The 13839-nt window shown below is 58.8% G+C and overlaps 1 protein-coding gene across 6 annotated transcripts in view; it reads left to right on the forward strand.

The window, feature by feature from the left end:
- The window catches only part of Dpp6 (dipeptidyl peptidase like 6), an 860191-nt gene extending 848994 nt beyond the window's left edge, over positions 1–11197 (forward strand). For all 6 annotated transcript variants that reach the window (XM_078040897.1, XM_078040899.1, XM_078040896.1 and 3 more), the window contains exons 21-26: positions 2185–2239; positions 4497–4608; positions 6373–6431; positions 7322–7394; positions 7491–7564; positions 9373–11197. In XM_078040897.1, the coding sequence (XP_077897023.1) occupies positions 2185–2239; positions 4497–4608; positions 6373–6431; positions 7322–7394; positions 7491–7564; positions 9373–9519 (520 nt within the window). In that variant the 3' untranslated portion in view covers positions 9520–11197. The remainder of the gene's footprint in view (positions 1–2184; positions 2240–4496; positions 4609–6372; positions 6432–7321; positions 7395–7490; positions 7565–9372) is intronic.
- The last annotated feature ends 2642 nt before the right edge of the window (positions 11198–13839 follow it).

The raw sequence follows: 13839 nt of genomic DNA on the forward strand, positions 1-13839 counted from the left end.
CCCCCAAGGGCAGAACCAGCGCCTGGTGAGGGGGTGCAGGCCGGGCAGGAGGCACAGCAGGGCCACCTGCAGACAGCAGCTCTGTCTAGGTCCCCGCAAAGCCCACAGGCTCTCTGTGTCACTGAGGCTCACGTTGCCACCCACGAGGGCTCCTTGGCCTCCAGTGGCACAGTGCCCAGTCTTAGCCGAGGGCAAGGCGTCTGCTCTGTCTGCCTGCCGAGCTCAGAGCTGCCGACTGCGCAGTCCCAGCCATCGTCACCGTTCACCGCGCTTCAGGCCTGCTCCCCGCTCACAGCACACCTCTTGAGGGTGCGAGTTTTGGGGTCCTTCCTGCCTCTGCCAGCCTCTCGGATCTCAGGCGCCCAGGTCCTGTGGCTGGTGGGTGCATCACCCTGGGTCCCACCGTCACATCACATGGCTTTCCCCGGGGTCTCTCCTCTTGGAAGGGCTCTAGTCACATTGTATTAGGGCCCCACCCTAATACACTCCAGGGAGATCTCATCCCAAATTAAGTACATCTACCATTGACCCTGTTTCCAAATATGGCCTCCTGCTGAAGTCTGGGCATCAGGGTCTCCGTGCGTCTTGGCAGGGACACAGCGCAGCCCTCACAGAGGCCCAGCACCATGGCCATCCTGCCTCCCTGCTCCTGCCCCCCCATCACCTGCCCTCCCCCACCCAGAGGCAGCACTCCCAGCCCGCCAGCCATCCCGCAAGTGTCTGCCTCTGGATTCCTTAACCCAGTGGCCACTGCTCCATTCCCCGCTGCCCACTGCCCACGAGCAGCTGAGGGGCGGGTCATGACATCAGCACTCTGGGTGCAGCGGGAGAGGGAGGGGCGCTCTGTAAACGCTCGCCAGAGAGCAGGTCGTGGGCAGCTCCTGTCCTCCAGCCCTGCCTGACTCTGGAAGGCTGGGGCAGCACCATTTGGAACGCAGACCACACGTAATTGGCCTGTCAGGGTCCCACCCTGTTCCCGCCTCCACTGAGCCCGTGTCTCAACGTTGGGAGCCCGTTAAGTTTATCCCGAGAACGGAGTCCCTGAAGTCTAAGGACCTGCCTGAAGGCCCCAACGCCTGTGCTGAGTCACAGTGGGAGGCAGGGATCCTGACTCTGGGAGCAGAAGCTTCTGGAAGTCAAGACCTGTGTGTTATGTGACATTTGTCCCCAAGACTGACCCAGGGCCTGATGAATGGCAGGTACTCAGTAAGCAGGAGGGGAAGGAGGAGGAGGAGGAGGAGGAGGCCCCCTGTTCTGCGCTCAGCTAGTCCTCAAACCGAGGCCTGGAGGGCAATGGCCTTGGTCCCAGTGTTGTAGAAACAACCTGGGGAGCCCACTACACTACACAGTGACGTGACAGCCAAAGTCACCCCAGTTTTGCTGAAGCCAAGGAAGTCACCTCCCGTGGCCCTGGGCGCTCCAAGCACAGTCTCACCCTGCCCCCCAGAACTTGTCTTGTCTTCTGTCATCAGCAGAAGAACGCTGTTCCACCCAGGGCCGGCTGCCGCGTCCTGGGGCCCGGGGTCCTTGGCAAGTTGGCAGGCCTAGGAGGGGGCCCCGGGGACCCAGCACCCAGAGCTTCACACCTCTCCTGGCCGAGGAGGGCGTAATGAGTGCAGGTGGCACCATCCAGCAGAATGGAACAAACAGGAGCCAGAACACACCAAGAAGTGGAGAGAAACTGGAGAGCAGCCTCTGCGGGCAGGGAAACCCAGCCAGCTATCCCGGGAACCCCCAGCAGGTGGCAGGACGGATGCAGAAGTAGGGTCCGGAAACCAGAGACTGCAGTCACTTTGAGGACACAGGAGGACACAGCGGGGAGGGTGGGAAGATTCTGGTGAGGAGGCAGCAGGCCCTGGGACGTCCGAGTGGACACCAACTGGTTGCTCCCCAGCAGGGCCAGGGCAGGGAACTTAAGGAAGGAGTGTATCTGGTCATCAAGGGACAATACAGGAACCTCCTCCAAGATCTGGGGACAAAGGCACCACAGTGGGATGAGCTCAGAGGTCCACTCTCAGCCCTGCAGCTCACAACCAGGGCTCCTTGGGCCCCTGCTGGCCCCAGAGGACCACTCCTCAAAGAGGGGTGTTCATGCTGGAGATGGTGGGAAGTGTCTGTGGGCCACTGGGCACAAAGCACAGCCCTGGGGCCACTGAGTCCCCTCCCTCCTCCTTGACCTTGCAGGACCATGCTGAAGGAGCCGTACATCGACAGAACGCGGGTGGCTGTGTTCGGGAAGGTGAGTGTGCCGTCTCCTGTCCAGGCCCCTCTGCTGCGTCTGGACCAGGCTCCCCTGACCTGTGGGGTTGTCTGGGGTCTGGGGAGTGAGTGCTTATTTTTGAAGAGCAGGAGGTTGGCAGCGTTGTGTTTGCAGCAGAGGGAGCCGTCATTCCTCATCCATGACCAGTGCTTCTCCTCGCAGGACCTGAAAGCCGAGAGCGCGCGGCCGGGTCCTTGCTGGAGGGCTCTGTGTCCTCAGTATCTTCTTCCGGAGCCTGTGCCTGCTTTTGCTGTGGGACCCAGGAAAGGAGGGCAGCGGGAGTCTGTTTCTGGGTGTCCTCCTATCTCCACCTTTGCTTTGTGGAGGGGGAGGAGGCTCACTGTCAGACCAGAGGAGCGTCCACCTGGGGGCTCAGGTCAGGGCTGTGGCTGGTATAGGCAGGCCACAGTAGAGGCCCAGGGTTGGGGGTGCCTGGAGAGCCACACTATGGTTCTGATGTGTCCACTACCCTGTGTCTGGACCGAGGCCTCTTGATCTCCAGAAGACCACGGGGCTGTGCACAGAGGCCCCACCATAAGCCCCCTGCAGGGGGAGGCGCAGCGGGTCATCTGGGAAGCAGCTCCAAAATCATGGCGCCCAGCCCTGGGGAGGGAGCGTGCGACCTTCCTGGTTGTGGGACAGACCAGAGCCTGGGACTATCTCAGAGGCTCTCTAGGCATATGGAGGCCACTCCCTGCCTGAGAGGCCCCAGAGCCAGCTGGATGGCCGATGAGTCTATCCCAGGGGTCACCTCTCATCACGTACCTGCCTCTGGAAGTCACTTCCTAAGAAACTGGTGGCCGAAGCTGGGGCGCTGGTCAGTCTCCATGGTCCTCACTCTCCCCAACACGTGGATGCACAGCCGGAGAGCTCGGCCTCCATTCCTTGCCTAGACATCCCACCCATGAGACCTTTGCTCTGGACACAGCAGGTGCAAGGGTCACCTGGTGGTCAGTGGGCTGTCCCAGTGATGGCTGGCCCAGCCTGCAGGAACCCAGGGCACTGCGGAGAAGGGACCGTGCACCTGTAGATGTGGCCCACTCACCCAGCCCACAGCAGGAGTCCGGCCGGAGGCTTGCGGCCCCCGCCGGCCTTTCTTGGGCCCTCTGCCCTCATGGAGACTCACGCTCCTTCCAGGGGCGGAGTTGTTGGGGTTGTTTTGACCTAAGACAGGTTTCGAGAGCCTGTGAAGGAAGCATCCTGCCGTCCCTGAAGGTTGGCCTTTGGGGACCTCCTGGGACCCTGTTTCCTCTGTGTCCACTCAGGTGAGCCCAGGAGCAGCTGGGCTCTGTGTCCTCATCATGCCGTGCAGGACCCAGGCCACACAGCCCCGAGCAGAGGGTCTGCTCCACACAGGGAGGGACGCCTGTGCCCCCCGAGACAGGGAGAGAGCGGGGGTCTCCCCATCCCGCCTGCGGTGCCCCCACTCGCCACAGCCCCAAGCCCAGCACAGGCCCACACACTCACACTGACAGACCAGTCACGCAGACTTACACACATGCTTGCTCACCCGTCCCCGTGCACACGTGCACACACTCACACGCATGCTCTGAGGCTTGCTCACACACGCCTGCAGCCCTGACCCTCTCCTGGCTCTCTGGGCCTTTCTCCTCAGAGCTCGCATCTGTGTCCTGGGCTCTGCTCTTCACCAGGCGACCAGCTCTGAGGGTGCTCTGTGGGCGTGATGTAAATCTTTCCCTGGGGAGCTGCCCTTCGGGACAGCCCAAGGTCAACTGAGGGCTCAACCCACCCACAGGACACGTGTCTGTCGGGTGCAGTCCTGGTCCCTCCGTCCTCCCCCTGGCCTGGCCTGGCCTGCACTGGGGCGTGAAGGAGAGCAGCCTGCTCCAGCCCCTCGTGCCAGCGCTGCCTGATCAGCAGCAGCATCTCCGCTGCACCTGCACACAGCTGTGCCACTCGGCTCGGAGCCCAGAGAGGGCAGACCACCTCTCCTCCTGCCCTCAAAGAAATCTTCAAGTCATTTATTAGAAAGAGAAAGTCCAGGGGCTGGGGCTGGGGCTCAGAAGTGGAGTGCTTGCCTACCATGTGTGAGGCCCTGGATTCAATCCCCAGCACCACATAAATAAACAAAATAAAGGCATTGGGTCCATCTACAACTAAAACTATTTTTAAAAAAAGAAAGAAAGTGAAAATATTCCCTCCTCTGAGGGGTTCCGTGGTGCGGGGTGGACGCAAGCTCTCCTTTCTGTCTTCTCTCTCTGACGTGCCCTCCCAGGACTACGGCGGATACCTGAGCACTTACATCCTCCCGGCCAAGGGTGAAAATCAAGGCCAGACCTTCACCTGTGGCTCTGCTCTGGCGCCAATAACGGACTTCAAGCTGTACGGTAATGCCTGGATAGGACCTGGCACTGGGCCCCTTTGTGTGGCCCTGACACTGTCCCCCACAGCACCTCTGCACCCCAACCACAGGCACCTTCAGTCCATACCAAACCTGGGAGCGGGGAGAGTCAGGCCCTGCTTCTGAATGAAGAGTCCATCCTCCTAATACCAGCAGGTCTCATTCCCCGCCCACGAGACCAGGAGCCAGAACTGGGGGCCAGCTCTCAGGAGTGCAGTCAGGACAGAAGGCAAGGAGGCCTCCAGGACCCCTTGGGCTGCCCTTCTCCTTGCTGCCAGAGTCCAGGCAGGACCCTGCACTGAGCTGGGCACCTGGAGCGTTTGGCAGGCATATGCTCACTAGAAGGGCCGGGTGGGTGCGAGGCTTGGCTGCTCCTGGATGATAATTCAGCGAGGTCAAGAGTTCTGCGCCACCCGAGTGCTCTCCCTGGCTGGGCAGGCAGCAGAGTGGCTTTCCGGGGACGGGTGGTTAGGGTGACTGGCTGTGGGAGACTGGTGGAGGTGAGACCTCCAGGTCAGGGTGGGAGCAGCCCTCTGCCCAGGCACAGATGTGGCCCCTTTGGGATTTAAGCTCCCTGCATTGTCCTCTGATCACCCAGCCCTTTTCTGACTGTGAGGGGCTTTGTGACCTTCACGCATCTTAAGACGTGCAGAGGGGTGGTTTATGTGGCTCTGAGAACTTGCTCTTGGCTCAGGGCTGAAGGCAGCCAGGCAACCCCACGCAGTGCTGGCTTGTGGGTGGACAGCCCAGGGCACCTATTGGCCAGAGCCCTGCGGGAAGCCCCCAGTCGCCACGCCCTCCCACAGCCCACATGCCCTATCTCAAAAGCGTGGACCCCAGGCAGCAATCCAAGGGCCACTGTGGTCCAGCAGCCTCTGGGCGCCCACCCCTGATACCCCATCTTGGCATGAACGCTCCATGATCTTTCCAAGGTAGATTTCAAGTCAGAATTCTACAGGAAACTCTCCTGGTTCCAATTTTGAGTAAGAGTCAGTTTCCCCTGGTATCTGCGTGGCATATATTTGATTTTTAAATTCAGTGAGATTTTTTTTCTTAATTTCTTAATCATGCTGTTTCACATTCACCTGATTCAAATGCATGCACATGTGGCCCTCTGTGTCATGTGTGTGTGTGTGTGTGTGTGTGTGTGTGTGTGTGTGTGTGTGTGCGCGTGCGTGTTTTGCTGGCCACGCAGCCCAGGACCTCCTGCATGCTAGGGCTGCACTTAGCCATGGCCACAGTGCTGAGATGGGGAGTCCATTCTCTGTCTCTGCCACTCATGAAGGACTCCCCAGAACCCCGTGATGGGGGGAGAATTCCTCCTGGCAGAGCAGCCCTGGCCTAGGCACTGACCTACGTTGGCATCTGGCCAATGCCAGGTCCCTGTAGGTCCTGGACCTGGAACTAGGATCAGGCAGGGACGGGCCTAGATGTGTTAACAACATAAGTGGATGCTGATAGGAATGTGCTCTCTTGCCATGTGTTTCTGTTCCTGTGTGTGGACAGGAAGTGGGGCTACTCCTGATGATCTAAGATCTAGCTTAGTTAGGTTTGCTAATTCCAGTTTTGCAACACTCCTGCGTTTGAACACACCACTGCACTCTCTTACCGCCCACCCAACCACCAAGATGCCCAGACGATGTTTAAAAACAAACATTTTGCCATGAAGTGCGGTGGGTGGGTCCCTGCACCCAGCCCATCCCGCGGGTCTGGGCTCACAGGAGCTGACCCTTCCTCTGCCCCCATGCAGCGTCTGCGTTTTCTGAGCGGTACCTGGGCCTCCACGGACTGGACAACAGGGCGTACGAGGTAGGTTGAAGCACATTGCCATGGGGAGATGGGGCGGCAGGTGGAATGGGGCGACCTCTTCTCCCCCACTCTCTGCTCCCCTCTATCTGGCCCCATCTCCAGCCTGCCCCTCTCTCTGGGCCAGGGCCTTGGCCCCTCAAAGCCCAGGCTGAGCTGGGCATGGTGGCAGAATGCCTATCATCCCAACTACCCAGGGGCTGAAGCAGGAAGATCCAAGTTCAAGTCCAGCCTCAGCAACTCAGTGAGACCTGTCTCAAAATAAAAAAATGAAGGGGACTGGGGATACAGTCCAGGGATAAAGCTCTCTGGATTCAATCCCCAGTGCCAAAAATAAAAAGACCCTCAGGCTGAGAACCCCAGCTCATCCTACCACACTCTGTACTGGGTTAATGCGGCCTCTCCCAGTGCGGTCTGTTCCCAGCACAGGATCTGAGGTCCGGCTGGAAGAGGCCTGTCCTGACCCACTGGGACACAGGTGTGGGTGGCTCCTGCCCCTGCTCCTGAGCTGTTTCTCCTCTGGGAAGACAGGCTGTGGACAGGCACAGGAAGTACTTCTGGTACCACTGACGGCCTGGGGCACCCAGTGGACTTGGTGTGGCTCTCAGACAGGACACCCTTCCGCTCTGCCTGGGGGCAGGGCCTCTCCAGGGGCTCCAGATGACACGATGGCCCTCCGAGGCCATCTGCCACTGAAGAAACTCCTTTTTCTCTCTCCCTTCCTCTCCTCAACTGCCTTCTCTCCCTAAAAGTCTGAGCAGAGGACGGGAGCTGGGGCTCCAGGGCGGCACTGTGAATAGAGCACCCCAGTCCCCTAGTGTTCCCCGGACACCTTCCCGTCCCAGCCCACTCTCCCCTGCAGCCCCTCACCTGTCCCCTTCCCATGTGTGCAGATGACCAAGGTGGCCCACCGGGTGTCGGCGCTGGAGGAACAGCAGTTCCTGCTCATCCATGCCACGGCGGACGGTGAGGACCAGCACCCTCGCCCCAGCTGGTGGAGACGCCCGGATGGTGTTACGGTGTTGGCAAATACTTTGCTCTTCCTTTTTCTTTCTCTTTCAGAAAAAATCCACTTCCAGCACACAGCAGAGCTCATTACACAGCTCATTAAGGGAAAGGCTAATTACAGCTTACAGGTACAGTGTGCACATCTGCTGTGCTTCATTCTCGGAGCAGGACGTCCTCTTCCTGGGGAGAGAACGGAGGGGCGCACAGCACTCGTGTGTGCTGGGCACATCGGCGGTGGGCTGGGCACAGCCTCTCAGACACTGGCACACGGTTTCTTTTTCTCCTCGCGACAGTAGCTCAGCCCCACAGTGTCTCAGGCCAGACGAGATCCTTTAGGAACACAGGCCAGCACACACGCCGTCCCTGGGCAGTGAGCAGGGCCAGCCAGCACACGCCCCACCCAGCAGCATGGCCGGTGGGGTGTTCCTGCATCGGGACATGGGTTGGCCTAGCTCTTGCCAGCATCCCTCTGGACAGTGCCACACATGGCCACAACACTTGCCATGCAGTCCCAGCACCGTCTGCGGCTGTTACCAAGTGCTGCGACCTCCCAGGGACCAACCCACTGTCCGTCCTCACTGGCTCTGAATACTAACCCAGCACCAAGCCTGGGCTCCCTCCAGCAACACACGGGGTGGCCTCTGGACACTTCTCCCGTTTCCTTCTTGCCCTCTGGTTCCTTTGGTATACTAGGTAGGACCCGATGGTCTCTGGGGCTTCAGAGATCCATGGGGACTCGGCGGGTCACCCTGTCTTCCTCAGTGTGCCCTTGCCTGGCTCTGACTACCATGTGTGGCTGGCGGGTCAGGCGAGCTTCTGTCCAAGGGAGTTTGGCCCCAGATGATGAATGATGAACGGGACGGATGGATTTTGTCGTATTACAGTCAGCTTTCCCTCTGAACATGATAGTTGTGGTACTGTGGATACTTCACGTGCACGGTGCAGCCACCGTGGGTTAGAAGGTGGTGCGCTGAGTCCAGCTGGCTGGTGCTGAAGAGTGTGCATCACTCGCTCGACCTGTGCCCACAAAGAGACCCCTGTGCCACGCATGCAGGCACAGCGGTGTCCTAACAGACACTTAGTGAGTTCCTAGCCCTGACCAGCTCTAGGGGAGCATGTGGGGTCAGGGGAGAGAAGGAAGAGGAGGCAGACCTCCTCCTCCATTCCCTTTTGTGAGCTCCCTATTTTGACCTAAGTATGCAAGCCTAATGAAATCATAAGGTAAAGGTGAACGCCACCCTCAGCGACATAAGAGAATTCAAAACACAGAGCCGCCTGGGGTCCCTGAGAACCCACTTCTGGCAGACGGCACAGCGCCCCCAGGGGCAGGCGGTGTCATTGCACTGGGGGTAGAATAATGGGCTCTGACCCAGCAGGACCAGCCCGCGGGCCAGTCCTCCCACATCCCAGACCTCCTCTAGGTGCTGGACGGGTGTTCTCCCATCGACTTCTCACACACCGTGTCAGCAGAGTCTGTCACAATCACCCTCCCACCTGCACACCTGGAAGGCGAGGCCCAGGCAAGGTGCACGTGTAGCCAGCCAGAAACGGCTCGGCACCTCCGGGACCCTCCCCCCCTCAGAGGGTGGCTGGCGTGGGCAGCGTTCTCATGGAAATCCTGGCACCCCCATTTGGGATACAGCCTCTGAAGACCCCAAGTGTGTGTCCAGGTCGCAGATTCAGAAAAGAGGCCTAGAGGGCTGAGTCTGTTGAATGTGGTGCTTTCTAGCACACTGACTCCCGCTGCGCGCCGCGGCCCTTGGCAGCGGCCCGTACCAGGAGAGAATGGCGCTTGCCATTGAAACCCTCCAGAACCGATGGTGCCAACTGAATTCAGTAGGAGGCCTGGGGGCTCCTGGGTGTGTCTCCTCATGCGCGTCGCTGTGTCCCCTGGGAGGGTGGGCCAGGGTGATAACTCCTCCTGGGCTTCTTGCAGATATACCCCGACGAGAGCCACTACTTCCACAGCGCTGCGCTCCAGCAGCACCTCTACAGGTCCATCATCAACTTCTTTGTGGAATGCTTCAGGGTCCAGGACAAGCTACCAGCCGCTGCAGCGAAAGAGGACGAGGAGGAGGACTGACCGCGTGCCAGCCCTCGGCACAGACGTGGCTCTTTCTACCACAATATGCAACTGAGGAATCCCCCTGCCGCCCTCCTCCCCCCGGGGGCCGGGCGGAGGTGTTGAGGTCCCACAGCATGCCTCCCGGGTACCTAAGGCAGTTTGGCTTGGGGACCAGCTCCCTCCCCAGTGGAGATGTGTCCCCTCGCAACCTGGAACCCCCAGCTCGGCCGCATCGCCTCCTCCTGGCCCCACCGTGACTGGCACATCCCATGGCCCCTCCCCCAGGGGACACAGCAACGGACAGATGGCAGTGAGGGCCACTTTGAGCCCACAGGAAACCGGCCCCTAAGTCCAAGCTTTCAGTCGTAGCATTAAGACCACCCCCCGCGCTAGCGTGCTGCGGCTTGCGGCAGGAGTGCGCCCTGTGTGACTGGACTGTGCCGTGGGAGTGGGGACGGCGGCCAGGACAGCCCCTTGTCTTGGCTGGATGTGTCCACACTGGCCTGTTCGTTTCTATAACCAGGAGTTGGCATCACTCGGGACTGCGCCAAGGAAACAGACCCTTTTCTGTACAAAGTCTTACTGTAGCTACGTAATGGTTAACCTGATAGAATTAACTCATATTTTTCTATGGTTTTCGCCTGACGCTCCCTGGTCTGGGCTTGTGGGGTTGTTTTCCTGTGCTTTTTCTTCCTTCTCTGTCTCTTCCTGTTGCTTTGTTTTGCTTTCCATTGGGCACTTGTTTGGATGAAGTCACCGCTCTGTCCTCAGGGTGGTCTTCAGACTGTGGAGGCATTTCCAACCCTGAGGAATAGACAGACCCCCCCTTCCAATGAGCCATGTTAGGATCCGGCTGTAGGTCCACGTTGTCCATGCACACCTGTCCTTAAGCCCATCTCCTCCTCTTTGATAAGTTGTCAAGTCTTTCCAGATGATATTTGGCTAAAAATCATGCAAAGTGTCGATCCCACCCACAGGTCTGTTGAGCAAGCTCCGGCAGCCCTGGCGGGCAGCCCTGCCTCCGACCCGGGATGGCTTGTTCCCCTCCCCCGCAGACAGTGAGGTCCCTGCTGTTCTCCGCCAGCCTCGTGAGATCCACTCTGGCCGGACGTGCGGCTGCTGTTCCCAGTGTGCATTTCATTTTGTTGTATATAAAGAAAGGACTGCGTGTCCGTCCAGCGTGTGTGCAGACTCCCCCCGCAGCACTGACCTTGTGTTGAGCTTGCATGCAGACACCTCTTGGCTGGTCTGGACTCCCTAGAGGTCTTAGTTTGAAATCTATCAATCACCATCATTTCCTTTTGAGCTTGCAGACAGCCCAAATGTCAGTGCTGATTTCCAGCTTCCGGTTCTGCTGGGGTGCCCTAGACGTCCTGTCCTCAGAGATGTGTCCATGTTGCTTTTTGGTGTTGGGGGTCCTGGTTCCACCCACAAGAGCTTTGAAGGTCAGTCCTTGTAAGATCCCTGGAAGGTCTGATTGTGGGACTTTGCCATGTGCGTAGATGACCACCGTGCCAACCAGCAGGACCGATCCAAAGTCCCATGGTGTGCTGTGCTCTCAGCAGGCGCGACTGGCTGCTGAGCCCAGGAGGTCCTGAGGGGAAACCAGCATGGCCGCAGGTCTGGCCGGAGGGAGGGACGTGGGGATGTGGCATGGCAGCGTCTGTTCATCATGGAATAAAACATTATTTTACCACTTGGATTGCTCTTTTCTTGCTTCTCTGCCACCATGTCACCTTAGAAAGTGGGCAAGAACTCCAGATGCCTTTAAATACTCATGGGCTCCCAAGACTGACCGTGAGAGCCCGGCGTGCGGCAAGTGAGATCTGCACCCGCCGTCGTAGCGGAGCCACAGAGGACAGGGTCAACCATTTTCACGTCCCGAGTCAGCCAGAGAAAGTGGGTTGTCCCCAAACGCCGAGTCACACCGGTTCTCCGCTGACTCCACAGCACGGCATGCGGCAAAGCTCAAGAAGGGCTCCATGTTGGAAATTCACCATTGGTTTTGTGGTTAATTCAAGTGTCTGGTGTAAACAGGGCCCAGCCTGGAGGCAGAGGGATTGGTGACAGGGACACCATGCGTCACTCAGAGACTCGGGTCCGTCGGCCACCCCCGCCAGTTTAGCTGAGTCTGGCAGGCTCTCCGGATTGCTCCTCAAGAGCCCAGGGGCATTTAAAAAGCCAGAACTAACGGGGGCATGGAGGTCTAGGAGCTCATCTGGGGCTGCCCTGACCCGTCCACCTTTCTGTCCATCTTCCTCGGTGGGGACTTCCCTCAGGAAAGGAGACGCAGCTTCACATCAGAAGGTGAATTTTCCCACTTTGGAAAACTTTGGGATCAGAGTGAGGAGACAGGCAGGACCTTGAGAGCCCACCCTGTCCCCCACCTGGAACCCCTCCAGTGCCCGCTGGGAAGACCCCCTGTCGGGACCCACAGCTGCGGCCACTGTGCCTCCCCACCTGGGACCTGACACCCCCCAGGCAGGCCCTCTCTGGGGGTTCAAGCTGAATATGGGTCCCACTGTTGAACGCTGTCTTTTGTTTATTTTATTTTATTTTATTTTTTTTTGTTTGTTTATTTTAAATTAGTCATAAAATACTTTTTTATGAAGCGGGGTTTATTTGAAAGAGGGTAACAGACTTCTCCTGCCAGGGAGAAGGCGGCCATAGCTGGTGTCGTGGAATCCCAAGAGGCGAGGTGTTCTGCCCTTTTTATATGTCCTGGGAGTCCTTTGTTCTGCTGCCTTCCCCCCAGAAAATATTGTTACCTTAAAAGTTCCACCAGGCTGCTGCGGGGGCCCCAGAGCACCCAGGCTCCTCAGTGCCCAGGGCAGGGACCCCCTCCCGACTCCTGCCTTCCCGGGACTTGGGCCAGCATGTTCACAAAGGTGTGTTTGTCCCACTGGCCTGAGACGTGCCCTCCCCTCCTGCCTGGCCCAGCAGCTCCAGGAGCCATGGTTTTGTTAAAGGGACAGTTTTGCCTTCAGCAAGCCCCTAATTTAAAACCCCAAGAGAGCCCAGGAGGACACTGTCAGACAGACCCCCCAGCCCTCCTCCTCAGCATGTGGCATGGGTCCTATGGTCATCACAGAAGGACAGACGGGAGCCTGGCCAGGGACTGGACATACAGTGGACAACGGCTAGACCACGATGCTCAGTGGAGCTCTACCTACCCTGGCCGGGACCCAGCCAGAGCCTGCAGCCGTCAGCCCACCACAGCCAGGACTTGGTAGGGAACCGACAGCCTCCCGGCCACCTCCACCAGGGCACGCCAGGGCCCTGCTCCCACCCCGAGGCTGGCCCGCTCCTCTGCCCGCCTAGAGGCTCTGCCCAGTGCTGGACACTGGTGCTGGTGGCTCCCTTGCTGTACCAGGCCCTGCACAAGTGGCCTTCCTGCACTCCCTGTGCTGGTGTCCCCGTTCTGCTGCCTCAGAACAGCTCAGACGGTGCTCCACAGGAATCCCCTCCTCACAGTTCTGAGATGGTCACTCCCTGGTGAGGGTTCTGCTCCAGGTTTGCAGATGGGTGACGACAGGGAGAGAGGGCAGGGGCAGGGGAGAGTACACACAGCTCAGCCTCTCTTCCCAGAGGACACTTCTCCCCATGGGGACCCTCCACCTATAATATAGAATGCTGATTACCTCCCGAAGGCCCATTTCCAAAGACGGTCGCATTGTCGGTCAGCCTCCTGGAGAGGAGATCCTGAAGATGGACCCCACTTTACCCAAAGGCTGACAAGGCCGGGGAATGTGGCTCGCTGGATTTCACTACCATGTGAGAGAGTGGTACTTTTTAAGTAAATATGTAAATATAGCAAATTCATCGACTGGGAGAGAAATGAGGCCAATAATTTCCCTGAATTCTATTTTGAACACATCAAGACTGGGGCACTTTATGGCTCTGAGTGTGTTGGCAGATGGGTCCTTCCCCAGGGCCATGTTGATGGAAGCACAGCACTGGCTGGAGGTGAGAAGGCAGGAGGAGACAGACCCAGCCGATGCTGAGCGCTGTCACCGCGGCAGCCTGTGCTGACGTGGACTGAGGACTGCTGGGGTGTGCCAGCAAACTGCCGTCTAAAAGAAGAAACGTGGACAGGGGGTGTGTGAACGCTCCCTCCGAGGCCAGTGGCCGCCTGGCATCCCAAATCCCGGCAGGCAGGGCCAGGAAGCACGATGCAGGCTCCCCTCTGGAGCACAGTCCAACAGCAGCAGAGGGGACTCAGGCCGTGCACAGTGCACCTGGGGCTAACCTGGGGGTAGTCGGTGAGTGGGCTGCTAGAAGGCTGGGGGAGGGACACCAAATGTCTAGGGCAGCTAAACCACTGGTTTCCAAGCCCTG

This window comes from Ictidomys tridecemlineatus, chromosome 2 (assembly GCF_052094955.1).
Source record: "Ictidomys tridecemlineatus isolate mIctTri1 chromosome 2, mIctTri1.hap1, whole genome shotgun sequence".
NCBI lineage: Eukaryota > Metazoa > Chordata > Mammalia > Rodentia > Sciuridae > Ictidomys > Ictidomys tridecemlineatus.